The sequence below is a fragment of the Bombina bombina genome, chromosome 7, assembly GCF_027579735.1.
Source record: "Bombina bombina isolate aBomBom1 chromosome 7, aBomBom1.pri, whole genome shotgun sequence".
Classification (NCBI taxonomy): domain Eukaryota; kingdom Metazoa; phylum Chordata; class Amphibia; order Anura; family Bombinatoridae; genus Bombina; species Bombina bombina.
Window position 1 is genome coordinate 228,888,859 of NC_069505.1, and position 17,939 is coordinate 228,906,797.

Here is a 17,939-nt window from a genome sequence, read left to right on the forward strand (position 1 = left end):
GCTCTAACGGGTAACAGCATGTCCTTTTTTTACTATTATGACCCTTTAACATTAAATTATTCAGATAGGGCATGTGGTTTTAATTATCTTTCCAATTTATTTCTGTTATCAAACTTGCTTTGTTTTCTTGGTATCCTTTGTTGAAAAGCATACCTAGGTTGGCTCAGGAACAGCAATGTACTACTGGGAGCTAGCTGCTGATTGGTGGCTGCATATATGCCTCTTGTCATTGGTTCAGCTAGCTCCCAGTAGTGCATTGTTGCTCCTTCAAAGGATACCAAGAAGCAAATTTTAAAACGGAAGTAAATTGGAAAGTTATATACAATTGTATGCTCTATCTGAACTGTGAAAGACAAGTTTTGATGACACGATATTAAAGGGACACTTAAGTCATGTTTAAACTTTCATGATTCAGGTAGAGTGAACAATTTTACAAAATCTTCCAATTTAGCTCTGTTATCTAATTTAGAAATGAATCTTTGTCTCCTTTTTGGAAACGTAATTCTTTTCCATGAGAGCATACTGAGATAGGCTCAGGATTGTGCACATGCTTTGAGCACTGTATGGCAGCAGTTTTTGCAGCAATGATTGTAACTATTTTATACATACAGTATGTATAGTGCTCAAGTCACATGCACACTCCTCAGTCTACCTCAGTATGATCTCATGGAAAGGAGCTGAGCTTCAACTAAGTAGAGATTCTCTATCTGAATTAAAGGGACACTAAAGTGAAAAATAAACTTTTATGCAATTATAAAATCTGTCCATTTTGCTTCTAGAATCAAATTGTGCTTCGTGTTTTTGTATTCACACTCTCTGATGCACCAGCTCCTACTGAGCACGTGCAAGAGTTTACAGCGTATACCAATATGAGCCTCTGATTGGATGATGGCTGTCACATGATACAGAGGGTGTATATAAGAAGCTTCATCAGCACTGTGAGGTCCACCAATGAATTTAGAAAAGCAAATATTGGCTTGGGAGAGGTTTATCTCACTTTTCAGGGTTGTGGGCATGAAGGAGAGACGCCTACGTTACAATTTAAAGTGATGATAAAACTCCCTTTGTATAAACAGATGCAGAATGTTAGTGATATTTTAGATGGCGTTTAATTCATCAGATGTAATGAAGATGCACTATAACTTACTTTTTAATGTAGCTCTGAAATTCAAATACCCCATGCTCTGCCGCCCACTTCAAAAGTCATTTTTTTTGTGAGCTTAAGGTTTGAACTGTTCTCCAATCAGCGCTCTAGCTTCTTTAAATGCCCAAAAAAAAAAAAACTGGTAATGTATAATAATTATTATTCTAAACCTCTGATAGAAACAGAGCGCTTACAGGGTATACACATATCAGGCTACCATTTTAAATGTCTTGAAAATAAACACCTGTAGCTATCACTTCATCTTTTACATGTCAATAAAAAGCTAGCAGTCTACACGAGAAGAAAAATGAGGGCATTTATGAGGTTTGGCTGTTTTTAATGACAGCTTTTTTCACTGCTGTCAGTTTGTGTGATGCATGCTGGTACTTATGTATGCTAAATCGTGGCTCCTTGACATCTCTAAGAATTACTGCAAATTCTGAAGCTTTTAATGCGGACTGTAAATTTATTAAGAAATATTCACAGAAGCTACAGTGCTGTCTAAACCTAATAATCTACCATATGCATTCGCTTGCCAGGTGCTGCATACAAGGAGAAAACTCAGTAATGTATATAGATCTATTAACAAGCGAGTGAATAGTGTGATAGCTCAAAAATAACCAAAGTAGTAACCTTAGAAAAGCAACAAAGAATGCCAAAAAGCAACCGGCAAACCGTCCTAGGACTGCTGTTATTAAATGTACTTGGTTCTCTTGATATCCTTTGTTGAAAAGCATACCTAGGTAGGCTCAAGAGCAGCCATGCACTACTGGGAGCTAGCTGCATATTATGGCTACACACATGACCCTTGTCGTTGGCTCACCAGATGTGTTCAGCAAAATCCCAGTATGCTGCTCTGAAGCTGACTTTAACTATGTGTTTTATCCCATTTGCAGGGGTTAAAAACAGTTCTATTCAAGCAACAGCGCAATAATAAAATGCTGTAACCCTTTATTATCCCTTTATTATTGTGCTGCATTGTCCGACAACTATAACAAGAAAAGCATTCTCATTTTATGGAGTGTGTAGTTGGGAAGTAGATTTGGTAAAACTCCTTACTGTATACGTGACAAACAAAATATACGTAGGCAACAAAGAACATTTGATCATAAAAGTACATTTGTAAGTTGTTTAAAATTGATTGCTCCATCTGAATCATAAATGACTTTGTCTCTCTAACATTATTTCAGGTAATATATATTTTTGACTTGAGTAGCTGCTGTTTATGTAAATGTATGAATACAGTTTCCCTTTAAAGGGACACTAAACCCCAAAAAATTATTTCATGATTCAGATAAAGCAGCATTTTTAAGCAACTTTCTAATTTACTCCTATTATCAATGTTTCTTTGTTCTCTTGCTTTCTTTATTTAAAAAGCAGGAATGTGATGCATAGGAGATTGCCCATTTTTGGTTGAGAACCTGGGTTATGCTTGCTTATTGGTGGGTAAATGTAAGCCTCCAATAAGCAAGGCTATCCATGGTGCTGAACCTAAAATGGGCTGGCTGCTAAGATTTACATTCCTGCTTTTAAAATAAAGATAGCAAGAGAACGAAGAAAAATTCATAATAGAAGTAAATTAGAAAGTTGCTTAAAATTTCATGCTCTATCAGAATCATGAAAGAAAATATTGGGTTCAGTGTCCCTTTAAAGGGATATGAAACCCAATTTTTGTCTTCAATGATTTAGATAGAGCAGCAATTTTAAGCAACTTTCTAATTTACTCCTATAATCAATTGCTCTTCATTCTCTTGCTATCTTTATTTAAAAAGCAGGAATGTAAAGCTTAAGAGCCGGCCCATATTTGGTTCAGAACCTAGGTTGTGCTTGCTTATTGGTGGCTAAATGTAGCCACCAATCAGCAAGAGGTATCCAGGGTGATGAACCTAAAATGGGCCGGTTCCTAAGCTTTACATTCCTGCTTTTTAAATAAACATAGCAAGAGAATGAAGAGCAATTGATTATAGGAGTAAATTAGAAAGTTGCTTAAAATTGCTGCTCTATCTGAATCATTGAAGACAAAAATTGGGTTTCATATCCCTTTAAAATTGCTGCTGAATCATTAAAGAAAAAAGTTGGGTTTAAAATCCCTTTAAGTACAGTATGGGCACAAAACAAAGTAACATGAGATGCTTCTGCTGACTTTATTAACTGTATATTTCCTTTCAGATACGATGGCAGCGAAGGATTAAATCATGTCTGCTGTTGCTGCTGCTACATATAGTTACTGTACAATCAGTACCGATAGACCAGGACAAAACCAAAGTAAAGACAGAGCCAGCTGCAGAAGAAGAAAATACTGAACCGGAAGTAAGTGCAGCCAACACTGTCACTCTATTTGTTTTTATAAATTGCATCAGATTTATTAACACAACATTTGTGCTACACTTTGTGCCATTATAGTGGTATTAAATGGGTTAAATCGGCAACACTATTCACACAATAACTGCTCCATAGCCCATAGTGCGTGTGTATGTATGTGTGTGTGTGTATATCTATATATCTATATATCACACAGAGGAAGTCCAGCACTCACTTGCAAGCTCTCAGCTAAGATTAAAAGCAAAACTGGAAGAGTTAGTTACTGCATCTGGCCAAATGGGATATTTTAGGGGCGCAGGTTTTGGAAGAGAACTTGATGTGGTACCTGAGCTTGTCCCATTTGGCCAGATGCGATGACTAACTCTTCCAGTTTTGATTTTAATCTTAGCTGAGAGCTTGTAAGTGAGTGCTGGACTTTCTCTGTGTGTTGTATTAATTTATTTTGTAATTTTCCCTATGGGCCTTGCACCCAGACCTGTCTGGGGTTAACTTCCTGGGACTCTGGGGACAGTGCAGCTGCCTAAGAGTGCTATCGAGCACCCATGACTGTGCATGTTGCAGGGTCATAGGATGTGTACCGAATCCAGTCTTAGAGTGCAGTCCCCTTCCGATAATGTGTGTGTGTGTGTGTGTATGTGTATATATATATCTATATCTATATATATATCTATATATATATCTATATATATATATCTATATATATATATATATCCATAGTAAGAAAAATGTTAAAAACTCCCTTTTATTTCAAATTGTAAAAATGAATTTCATAAATCAATTTTATCGAAAAGACCTGCAGGCGGGCACACTAACGCGTTTTGGCTTGCCTAGCCTTTTATCATTATATATATATATATATATATATATATATGTGTATATATATGTATATATATATATATATATATATATATATATATATATATATATATATATATATATATAATATATATATATATATATATATATATATATGATATATATATGTATGTATGTGTGTATATATATATATATATATATATTATGTGTGTGTATGTATATATATATATATATATATATATATATATATATATATATATATATATATATGTGTATGTGTGTGTGTATGTGTATATATATATATATATATATATATATACTGTATATATATATATATTTTAGGGTTGCACCGATACTAGTATCGGTATCGGTTCCGATACCAAGTATTTGCATGAGTACTTGTACTCATGCAAATGCACCAATACTTAAACCGATACCTATACTTCCTACCCATACGCTATCTTGGAGTTTTTTCAAACTGCATGTTCCCAATTTATTTTAAGCTGTAGTGGAGACTCAACTAAAAATGGTTCACTTTTGTTCTGCCAATACAAATTGCTGTTGTATTGTATTATCGTAAGAGAGATCACTGTACCTCGTTCAGACAAAGCCCTGAAGTACTGGGTAGTTAATAAACTTTAATATTTTCCAGCTCTGGCTAAAATGGCCCAAAATTATCTTTCTGCCCCATGCAGTAGTGCTGAAAGTGAGACTGTTCAGCTTAGCATCAAACGACATTACTGAGCAGACGTATAGCTGAACATACAGAGATGCTTCTGTTCCTTAAAAAGAACTTGCTACTAACTTTTGAAAAATTATTATAATTTCTATATTGCCTGTTATACTGATAGTTCTTCTCTCGCACAATTATGCTCAAAACATACTGTACTCTGAGGAACATCCTTAGCTTATATAATTGCAGGAAGAGTGTTCATAGAAAAAAATTAAGTTAAATCCTATGAACACACATCTTACAAAAATAGGACTAGATTAAGATTACATTTGATATGTAAGCTTTACCAATGCTCTGGTCACTTTTCCAACTCAATAGACTTTAATGGAGTTGGACATGCAATAAGCATTGGTAAAGCTTACATGTCAAATGTAAGCTAGCCCATAGTGTTGTTCCCCATGTTTAAACAGTGCACTGGTATATTTTTTACTGCATTGCACTTTTGGTTGGTTGTGATATTACATTTGTTATTTATTGTTGTTGTTATAAATATATTTTAATGTAATATTTTTATTTATAAACATGTTCTGTGAAATTTCTTAATGTTTTTACAACTTTGTGACAACAAGCAAATAAACTGTTTTATTATTTCATAATATCTTTTGAGTTACAGTTCTTCATAATTATAAAGAAGCTATCTTAAAATCATTAGTCTGTATTGTGCTTGGGACACTGTCACATGACATTAAAAAAGTATTGGTAATTGGTATCGGCAAGTATTTTGAAAAAAGTATCGGTACTTGTTTTCGGTCTTAAAAAAATGGTATCGGTGCAACCCTAATATATATATATGTGTGTGTGTGTATGTATATATATATATATATATATATATATATATATATATATATATATATATATATATATATATATATATATATATACACAGGTGGCCTTCTTTTACAACGGTTCAATTTACACCGTTTCAGAATAACAACCTTTTTTTCTAGTCATGTGACTGCTTTTGAAAAGCATTGAGAAGCAGTGCATTAATTATAATAGCCAGTAGGTGGAGCTGTCCGCTTGTGTTGCAGCAAAGCCAAGCAAGCTGAAATTAATCAGTTTAACCAGACCTGAGCTATCGAGCAGATTCCAAAGGAACAAGATCTTCCTGTCTATAAATCAGTCCAGATTGGAATGCATAGAAAGAACTGTTTGCAGAAAATGCAAGTGAAGTCTGTGTTGTGTGATTATTTTATTAGGTTTATAATGCTGTTTAGCAAATGTTTTTGTTCATTTAACTTAGTTTAATTATATATTCTGTGTTGTGTGATTATTTTATTAGGTTTATAATGCTGTTTAGCATTTAAAGTCTTCATTTCAAAGCTTTAAAAATAATGTATTAGGTGTTACTTATGACAATTTTGAGAGGGGCCTGGAATCTAACTCCCTCACTTGCCATTGACTTACATTATAAACTGGGGTTCAATTTACAACGGTTTCGATTTACAACCATTCCTTCTGGAACCTAACCCCGGCGTAAACTGAGGGCTACCTGTATATATGTGTACAGTGTGTGTGCCTGGTGTACTTCATTCACCAGGCACAGCACAGACATGCAGTTGTTATGGATAGGATTATTACATAAGAGGCCAGATATACTTTTCTCCTTGAGCACTTGCGTTGTTAAGCTCAGTGATATGACTCATTTATTGAAGCCTTTTAACCCCCCCCCAACATTTATTTAATATGAACTTGTAAATTCAAATGACCCTCACATCCTTTTTAGTCAGCTGCTGACGACACTGCACTGCATGCGACACATACAAATGAATCCATTAAACATATTTACGTGCACAAAACTGAACCTTTTGTATTGCAGAACGGACACAGTTCAATTTAAACTTAGATTCTCTGAATGAAAAAAAAATCATCCACGCAATTAGTCTGCTGTTTATTTCCATATACGTGTCATGTGATGCGCTTCCATCAGCACAGACCGGCAGGGAGCATTACAGAGAGCATATGGGAGAGTCATTAGTGCTGTCTGATAAGCTGTGATTTAAATGTCTTTGCCATTAACCGTGTTTAGATTAACAAATGGCAAATTAACTGCTTCATGTGCCGTATATTTGTTACTTATTTGTAGGCTGTGCTTGTAATTGTACTAAAAATATGAGTAGATCACTAATAATTTAAAATGCCAACTTTAAAGGGACAGTAAACATTGTAAGATAATATAAAATTAATTTAATTTATAAGATAACATAAAATAATTATAAGTAGTAAAAAAAACTTTGCAAAACGATACAAAATATTTTACAGTATTATAAAGGTATTTAATCACTTAAAGGTGTTATCTCATAACCTTCAACACAAATTATTTTTTTAAACTAAAAACGGCCATATACATTGTCCATATTAATTTACTATCATCCTTCTATATGGGCCAGATATATTAAATGCTAAATTCCTTCTGATCCATTATCACTTGCTCTGGCTAATGTTATTTCATCTTGCAGTTAGTGCACAACGTTGTCACATTATATGGAATTGAAAGAACATACTGTGCAAAAATAAACTGCTTTAATGCATTACAGCCTTTCATTATTAAACCAATGCTGGCCTTTTTTTTTTCTTTTTTAATTTTTGTGCAAGGGTTAAAGCATAAAGTCCGAAAACAGCTGCTCCACTGAGCACGGCATCTACTAAATGGGACTTTAGCCATGTGTTTAACCCTTTTGCAGGGGCTAGCATTAATACAATGGTAGTGGAAAAGTTACATGTTTTAATTGATTGGAACATGTAATTTGTGCAGTATTCACCCTGGTACAAAGGGGTTAAACACATGGTTAAAATTCCGCTTGGGACAACAAGCATCGCAGTTCCCCAAGCTGAACAAAGCCAAGTGGGAGTTTGTGTTTAATCCCTTTTATGGTAGTGAGTAGTGACAACATGACATAGTCTAACAAGCATTTCATTTCTACACTATAATGTCTCTTTAAGAAAAAAAGGACCAAGACAGGGCAGCTTCTCTTTTCCTTCTGCAGTGCTTGTTCAAAGGGATTTGTTGCAGAATTGCGTAACTGGTGTTTTGCATTGTTACAGGCGTGTAGAGCTGCAACGTCATACAGCTCCAGCCTCGTTTTTGTAATATTTTTTTTTAGTGCAGAAAAAATGTTGCATGTAGCATTTGCTAAGTTTCATAGCTGTGTGATATTACATACATATTATGTGGGAAGGGATTAGAACTGGTATCTTGAGATGGACCTAAAGAGATAGTAAAGTCCAAACTTTCATGATTCAGATAGGGCATGTCATTTTAAACAACTTTATAATTTACTTTTATCATCAATTTTGCTTTGTTCTCTTGGTATTTTTATTTGAAAACTAAACCTAGGTAGGCTCATATGCTAATTTATAAGCCATTAATGACCGCCTCTTATTTGAATGCATTTTACAGTTTTCACAGCTAGAGGTCGTTAGTTCATGTGTTTCATATAAATAACGTGCTCATGCAAGTGGAGTTATTTAAGAGTCAGTGCCGATTGGCTAAAATGCAAGTCTGCCAAAAGAACTGAGATAAGGGGGCAGTCTACAGAGGCTTTGATACAAGGTAATCACAGAGGTAAAAAGTATATTAATATTACTGAGATAAGTGGCAGTCTGCAGAGGGTTAGATACAGGGTAATCACAGAGGTAAAAAGTATATTCATATAACTGAGATAAGGGGCAGTCTGCAGAGGCTTAGATACAGGGTAATCGCAGAGGTAAAAAGTATATTAAGTTAACTGAGATAAGGGGCAGTCTGCAGAGGCTTAGATACAAGGTAATTACAGAGGTAAAAAGTATATTAATCGTGTTGGTTATGCAAAACAGGGGAATGGGAAATAAAGAAATTATCTATCTTTTAAGACAATAACATTTTTGGTGTTTACTATCCCTTTAAAGAGAGTCTCTGATTTGTTCGTGAGTGACATTTTTGTATTAAATTGGCACAAAAGTCAAAATTAAAAGAACATGAACCCCAAAATGTTGCTTTCATGATTCACATAGAGAATACAATTTTTAACAGCTTTCCATTTTACTTATATTATCAATGTTGCTTCATTCTCTTGGTATCCTTTATTGAACGAACAGCAATGCACTACTGGGAGCTAGCTGAACTTGTCAGTAAACTAACTACAAGAGGCATATATGTGCAGCCACCAATCAGCAGCTAGCTCCCAGCTCCAGAGCCTACTTAGGTATTCTTTTCAACAAAGGATACTTAGAGTATAAAGCAAATTAGATAGTATAATTAAAATAGAAAATTGTTTAAAATGGTATGCTCGATCTGAATCATGAAAGAAAATGTTTGGGTTAGGGTTAGGGTTGGGGTATACGTGGATCTGCCCGGGGTGCATCAAAGTCAGGCAATAGAAAATAATAAAGGACGCACTCTCCGGGTCTTGCAAAATGTAGTAATTTAATACAAATATAGTAAAGTTTCTGGGTAATTAGCCCTGTCCTCAGACCATGTTTAAAACTCCCCAAAGAGTGAAATAAATAAACTTTCCCTCCACGAAGTGCAAGCGACGAAACCGGAAGCAACCATGGCGTCCTACCTGCACCACTGCGCAGGTCCGGGGGTTGCCATGGTAACCGGAAGTCGCGTCCCTCTACTAACCAGAGCGATAGACCCCGAACTAGCTGGCCCGCCCATCTGCACAGAGTTACAGTGCCAAAGGTTGCCATAGAGACCGGATAACGCTACCTGTTTGGGATATATACAGCAACAGAATATTAAATACATCAAAGTTATGTGAATGACATAGTACAAATAACCTATCTGTAATATTATTATGTAATAATATTATAGACAATAATAGCCTAATCACCAGTAATGCTAACTGCATTGGAAGGCTAAGAATGAATACAATATAATAGACATAGCATAATATCTAGTACTACAAAATCACTAAAAGAAACATTGCAGCATGGGTATAATACCCTACTTAAAGGAAACAGTGCCAATCAAAGTTTACATTTAACCCTATGGGTGTCAAGCGTAAAATCCCACCAAATACGTTGTCTATCTTATTCATTGGCCATGTGGATTGTATTATGTGGGCAAAACTATTGACAACCTACGTATCCGTATGGCCAACCATCGCACTGCCATTAGGGCTGCTATTGACAAAAAGGAATCTGATCAGCCTGTGGCTAGGCATTTTGCTGTGGCTGGCCATACGGTGGAAAATCTTAGGTATGTCATTATTGATCATGTCCCTAGATTAACCAGAGGGGGAGACAAGGCCAAACTCCTTTTACAAAAAGAATCTCGGTGGATTTTTACGCTTTTAATTTTTTTAATACATCAAATAACAAGGTATACAAGAAGCATACAGAAATAGTTTTGTTTAGTATACAAAAAAAAAACAACATGAAATACAATCCTGACTTGAACATCGGGGTAGACTACCCTAGTCCACAGTGACCATGGGATTATTCTGCCCATACTTCCGGTCACTACTCTAACTAGTGCCTATCTCAATATCGGGCTGGAAGTTTCACCACCGTTCCACTTGATGTAATTTTACATTAACTGTCCTCTGATACAGAAGAAGGTGATTGAGAGTGTGCTGAAAGCAAAGAAGTATCCCCGTTGTGATCTTGCTGAGGGGAAGGCACCCCTCTTAAAACAGGGGATCCCACCAGCAGTGGTACTGAGGCATCCAGTCCCAAACTCTCAGGTACTGGCTGAAGATGTCATCGATTTCGACGTGTGACTGTCCCTCCATCAGTAAGGACTATATAAGACCTTGTTCTGGAGAGTGTCCAATTACCGTGGCAGGTGTCTTCCATTTCTTCTCATCATCCAGTTTAACTCTGACACTTTGCCCCACATTCAGCTCCTGCAAGGGCCTCACAGAGTATTTCCTGTCGTAGAAGAATCGATGGCCCCTTTTAGCCTCTTCATTCCTTTTAAGGACCTCGTCCCAAGGAACAGAGCTAGTTGGCTGGACGACACCCATAGAAGGTAAAGTGGTGTGAATCTGACGTCCTAGCATCAGCTGTGCCGGGCCTAAACTCGTGGCTTGAATGGGAGTCGCCCTATAGGCCAAGAGGGCTAGGTATGGCTCAGATTGCTTCAAAATTAACTTTGTTGTTTGAACTGCCTTTTCAGCCATTCCATTTGTCTGCGGGTAATGTGGACTCAACGTAGAATGGATGAAATCATATTCACTGCTGAAAGAACTGAACTCCGTGGAAGCAAACTGCATTCCGTTATCACTCACTAACTCCATTGGTATGCCCCACTGGGCGAACAAGCTCTTGAGACGAGTAATAACGGCTTGACTTGTGATCTCATTCAAGGGTGCAGTCTCCAAATATCTCTAATAGTAGTCAATCACGACTAGGTACTTTTCCCCGTGCAGTTCGCACAAATCAGCAGCTTTTTTCTGCCATGGGCCTGCAGGCAGTGGAGTAGAAATCAAGGGCTCCCTTTTCTGAGTAGGCCGGCGTTCCTGGCAAAAGGCACATTTTGACACATGGCTTGCAATGTCAGAACTGATGCCAGGCCACCATACTGCCGTAGCTGCCCTTTCTCTGCACTTTGTAATGCCCAAGTGGCCATCATGAATCCAGCTTAACATCTCCTGCCGCATGCTAACAGGAATAACAATGCGGTCCTGGAACAGCCCCAACCCATCCAGCTCCGTGAGCTGCGACCTTTCTGACTGGTAAGAACTTAAAGACATCCAGGCTGCCCAGCTCTCGGGCTAATAACTTCTTGAAGGTCAGTATCTAAATATGTCTCCTTTCTTATTTGCTCTAGCTTCCCTGACAAAATGGATTTGGATGCCAGAACTGTATCTACATACACTTTCACATCTGATTCCGTTGAAGATTCTTCAGCAGCAGCCAGCAGGAGCCTGGAAAGTGTATCTGCCACCACCAGTTGTTTCCCCGGCATATGCACTGTCTGAACGTTGAACCATAGCAGCCTCATCAGAAGTCTCTGGCATCTTAGGGGTGTTTTGTCAATATCATAGGAGTTGATTATAGGGACTAGTGGTTTATGGTCAGTCTCCAGACTAAATTTCTCTAAACCCACTAGGTAACACTGGAAGGGCTCAAAGGCCCAAACTGCAGCAAGGCACTCATTAATGGTCTGCAGCACACAGCTCAATCGCTGATCATGTTCATCCAATGTAGACCCATACACCAAAATGTCGTCCATGACGACTGCCGTGCCCTTGTGGTCCCTTAGGAGAGAACTCATCTCTCTTTGAAAGATTTCAGGAGCAAAGGATATCCCGAAGGGGAGTCTGCAGAAGCAAAACCGACCTACCGGTGTAATGAAGGTAGTACGTTTGCACCACTTTGAATCTAGAGGTATCTGCCATAAGCCACTGGAAGCATCCAGAGTTGAGAAGAACTTCACCCCAGCCAATTTCGGAGCTATGTCTTCAAGTGTCGGCAGCACATATCTCTCTCTCTTTACCGCCTTATTCAGCCTTTTCGATGCGTACCTTCCCGTATTTCTTCGCAACAGGCACAATGGGGGCACACCAGTCAGTTGCTTCAACAACCTCTTCAATAACTCCCATATTCTTCATACGCAGAAGTTCCTTCTCCACTTGAGGCATGAGCGGGAATGGAATTCTAAGAGGAGTGGTAATGCTGTATGGGACTGCGTCACCTTTAAGTGATATTCGGACTGGGTTGCAATTCAGTAGGCCCAATTCACCAAACATGTCTTCTGAAATCTCATTCACTCTGGCGACCAGGCCCAAACCACAGGCTGCTTTTCTGCTCAATAGGTTGTTAACACACTGACCTCTAATCCCATGTACCCACATGGTGAATTTCCTCTGCTTGTACTCGCAGCTGGCAAGAAATGTCCCCGCACAATCGATGCGGCCACCAGGACTATGAACTCTTGTTGTAACTTTCGCCAGCTGAGGCTGTCGAGGCAGTTTTATAAATGCTGCAAGGGACATAACAGTGATGTCTGCTCCTGTGTCAATCTTAAAGGCAACTTTGGCTCCCATTACAGTAAGAGTAACCCGCCAATCTTCATCTGAACCAGACCGTTCAACAACAGACCCTACAAAGGACACTTCTTGACCCTCCTGGTCACTATCCACCTGCATCTCCTTAATGTATTAAGTTTAACACGCCACTTCAAAATGGCCCATTCGGTTACATTTTCTACATCTTTTGTCTTTAGCAGGGCATACGACACTCTGATCATGGGTACGTTTACACCGCATGCAGCGAGCATTCTATGCCCATCCGCTTCTGGGCCTATTTGTTGCCCTTGGTCTACTGCTCACACTGTGCCTTTCACTAGCAGCTCTCCTGAACTGCTGCACTTCATCCACAATACTCTTGGACTTCAGATCAGCACTTTGCTTTTACACCAGTTCACTCTGGCGGGCCATCCTAATAGCCCCATCCAAAGCCTCCAACTGTAGCTTTAGTGAGACTTCAGCATCTGCAATTCCTATGACTATTCTGTCTCTAATTTGCTCCTCTTTAGCAACACCGAACTCACAGAATTTAGCTAGTTCATACAGGCTGCGCACAAATGACTCCACAGATTTTCCCACACGCTGAGCACGTTTGTGAAAACAAGCCCTCTCATGAATCACATTTCTTTTGGGAACAAAGTGAGCACTGAGTTTGTTCATAACTATTTCAAAGGCAAATTCTTCTTGGAAAGTAAAGGCATTTAACACTGGCTCCACATCTTTCCCCATAGAGTATAAAAGAGAATTAACTTGTACTTCACCACTCTCCTTGTCCAGCTTAGAAGCAATCCTGAAGCGTTGAAACCGCTGACGCCATGTGGGCCAAGCTGCAGGCTGAGAGAAATCAAAAGGCTCAGGTGGGGTAAACTTCGACATTGTCATTAATCAGGAAACAGAAGCACAGGCAAGTACTTCTGACACCATGAAGCATTTTTTTACAGAAAGGGTGGTGGATTCATGGAATAAACCTCCTTTTGAGGTGGTAAACACAAAGACTGTAAAGGAATTTAAAAATGCCTGGGACATGCATAAGGCTATCCTAAGGAAAAAGTAACATGTAATATGGGTAGACTTGATGGGCCTTTTTGGTTCTTATCTACCGTCAAATTCTATGTTTCTATGTCATGAGATGCAGGACACAGCATAGAAGGTACAACACTATTTTATTACAGAGCATTGAAGTATACAGCTTGTACAACACATCTAACTTGGTAACTGCGACATAGACAATAACGGCCCTAAACCACGCCCCCATCTGGTGACGTCACTTCCCACTCTCATCACATGAGGAATATGGTTTTATTGTACGAGACGCGAGAGAGAAATATATTTTAATTGCTGAAATCTGGAACTCTTATATTTTAGATATTAAATACACACAATGAGCCTACAATAGTCACAACAGCTTTATATCCCCCCCCCCCCCCAACCTGATGATTTGTAGCCCATCAAGAAATAGGTTATTTGTAAAGCACGTATTGCTTATTTACACTTGCTGATGTATGTACTATTTGGCAAATATAGATTATATATTTGGTTGGGGAGGCAACTCCACCTAATTATCCACACAGACATTGCTATGTAATCAACTGTTTTGCTCAATACCATGATTGTTTAAACGAACGCAAAACACTTTAGACATAAGACACAATTGGGGCATTACTAACTTGATGGATATTTTGTATTCAATGTCTTTTTAAAACTATTAAACTTGTTGTTTGTCGTTTGATTTTTATGTCTTCTTATATTTTGTAATATGTAGATTCGCCTTAATAAAGTTAAAAGCTCAAAAAATTTAAAAAATAATTGAAACTTAAAATTCTACATTAAAATATTTAGATTATAAGGGGTCTTAGCAGTTGGGGGTTGCAGCTGTGGGAGGGCTTTGTGTTGGGGTATCTAAGTTTAAGAGGAAAATGTTATGGATGGAGGATCATTTATGTTGGGAGTATTTACTTTTAGGCCAGTGCAAGTCATTGTGCTATCCCAAACGACTGTTTTCAATATTAGTGTGCTCTGCCCACAAAACTATCACACAGCACAAAAACAACAACTGCTGCTAGTGCTTATTTGAGCACAAACAATTGCAAGTGATATGGTAGTGCTATGGATTTAACATGAGATATTCATGTTCTGTAAGACTTGCATTGTAGTGCTCCATGTGTAATCCGGGTTGTAGTTATCTAAGGTCAGTAATGCAAAAATTGGTTGCACTAACCTCATTCTTCCATTAGACGGTCTCCTTAAGAAACTATTTTACTGTGACTAGGGGACCTTAAAATCTGTGACATTCTCAGTACATCAGGGAAGCTCTTACTATACAAATTCTGTCCTTGTTCAGATGATGATGTGCTTAGAAAAATGCAAAGAACAAAGTACATTGAGATGATCTTCTGGTTAAGGGCACTTCCTGTTTCTATTCAAAGTATTTCTGAAATGTTCTTTAAGACAATGTTTGTTAATTATTTGCATCCTTAAATGACCTTTTTAACAACTGGCAAAATCTTTTCTGTACTGAATACAAAGTTACACCCAAATAGTACAGTTATGTACTCAGCTATATAATGATGAAAAATCTTGCAAGATTCCAGTCAAAATAAACAGACGACCAGTCAGTTAAAGATTATGCAGTTCCCAGAGAATGTAAAATAACATCACGTTCTTTATTAATATATGACATCAAGTCGTTTATTCCATTTTATGATTTAAACCGTATTAAAGCTAATGAGCTCTTTATGATTTGTAGAGTTTTAACAAAACATTTGAAACCATGTACTAGTGGTGGTGAACCTTCCCGAACCTTGTTTTTTACAAGATTATCTCAAATGCTAAGGCTACCTTTTTAAAATTTAAAGACATTGTCTTCAAGGGATATTAAACATTACATGCATTTTGGGCTAGATTATAAATGGAGCGCAAAATATTGCTTCCGCAAAAGCGATATTTGCCCTCCACTTAGTTATACCAGTGCACACAAATGTGCGCTGGGATTACAAGTTAGGTGCAATGCATTGCATGGAAGCTTTGCGCTTTCATAGGCTCCAATTGGAGCCTCATTCTCATGCAGTCAGACACGGCATGAGAACTAGCGCAGTGAAAGGGATAAGTCACGCAGCGCTAGCCAGCAGATTGTAATTGCTGGTTATTTATTGAGAAAGAGATTTTTCACAGTGGAACTTGTTTAACATAATGAGACATCAACGGTTGGGACATTATAAAGCTGTTGCAACGTTTTCAGCGAGATATTTTTACAAGTTTTATTTTATTTATTTTTTTAAAAAGCATTTGTTTTTTGTTTGTTGATCTCTTTGTAACAAACGATTAATTTCTGATGAATACAAAAAAAAAATATTTGAGAGAGGACATAAATACCAAGGTTATGTTTTCTCAAAAACGTATGTCTGTGAGCTTTTTAAATTTAGCAAAATTCATTTGTAGATACATTTTGTTTTAAAAATATAACCAGGTGGTGGTGGTGGTGGTAGAATATTTTTTGGTGATTTTCTGTATCAAACTTTAAAAATCATTAACTTATCAACTTCCTTAATTTTTCTAGGACACTGGACTTTACTATAATCGATATCTCAGGGAAGTCGTTGAAGTCCTTGAAACAGATACTCATTTTAGAGAAAAACTCCAGGCAGCCAATATTGAAGACATCAAAGTATGTAATAACAGAGTTTTGTCATTGCGCAGTTAAAATGGTAAAAATATGCAATGTAGATCTTAGATTTGTATGCTATTTTATATATTTCTTAGTTGTTAAACATATATATTGCATCTAAATTTGTTCACAAAGTGAAGATTCTAACTTAATACCATGTAGCCATTACAAAAAAAGGAGAATGTTTATTAAAGGGACATAAAACCCCAAAATTTTATTTCATGATTCAGATAGAGAATACAATTTTAAACAACTTTCTAATTTACTTCTATTATTTAATTTGCTTCCTTCCCTTGTTATCCTTTGCTGAAAGGTTTATCTAGGCAAGTTCATGAGCAGCAAAGAACCTTGGTTCTAGCTGCTGATTGGTTGCTGCATATAAATACCGGTTTTCATTGGCTCACCCATGTCTTAAGTTAGAAACCAGTAGTGCATTGCTGCTCCTTCAACAAATGATACCAAGAGAATAAAACAAATTAGATAATAGAAGTACATTAGAAAGTTGTTTAAAATTGTATTCTCTATCTGAATCATGAAAGAAAATTTTGGGGTTTTATGTCCCTTTAAGAACTAGATGTGACTAAAATGGACAACAGTTAACATTTTATAAACCAAGATTTTCTAGTTAAAGGAATTTTAACTTTTTTTTTTTTTGTCCAGCAATAAAGTGGTAGATATGTATGTAGACCACTTTAGATTAATCAACTATGTCCTCTTTAGGATTGGTGAATTGTTGCACTTAAAATCTACTAAATACCTCTCAAAAAATGACAAAATGTAAAGTTTCACATATATCAATATGGGAGTTTTTAGACTATTCTATAGCCCTAACTGCTGCACAAAATGTCATAACTTTTTATACGAGGAAAGATCTTGTGGGGTAGAGTGTTCTCTGGTTAGTACCCAGTGATCTAAATCTTAAAGTAATAATATTTCCGTATTCCTTGAGCAAAATAGAAGAAATAGCAATGTGTATATATTTTCCAATTTGCTTTTGATGTTTTAAGAAATAACCTGACATAACTTGTTTGTGTATTTAAATGTTACAGTGAGGTTCTGTTGAATTGGAAGTTACTGCTATGCTAATTGTTATTTCTTTCCATACATTCAGGATATTTATGTTAGAATATGCGTAATTCAGGGGACAGACAGTAAGACTAATCACACTATATTACAAATTAATACTGAACAAGGGATGGTATTTCAGGGCTATGAATGGAGCACAAAACAGACCCCAGACTTTGCAGTACCTGTAAGCCACACATCAGATAAAGCTCCTGGTCTGTGTCTAATGACCGG

General features: G+C 37.1%; 1 protein-coding gene across 1 annotated transcript in view; it reads left to right on the top strand.

The window, feature by feature from the left end:
- Positions 1-17,939, top strand: part of NUCB2 (nucleobindin 2) — a 250,840-nt gene that overhangs the window by 59,621 nt on the left and 173,280 nt on the right. The window contains exons 2-3 of the mRNA XM_053720637.1: positions 3,314-3,454; positions 16,533-16,640. Of these exons, the coding sequence (XP_053576612.1) occupies positions 3,314-3,454; positions 16,533-16,640 (249 nt within the window). The remainder of the gene's footprint in view (positions 1-3,313; positions 3,455-16,532; positions 16,641-17,939) is intronic.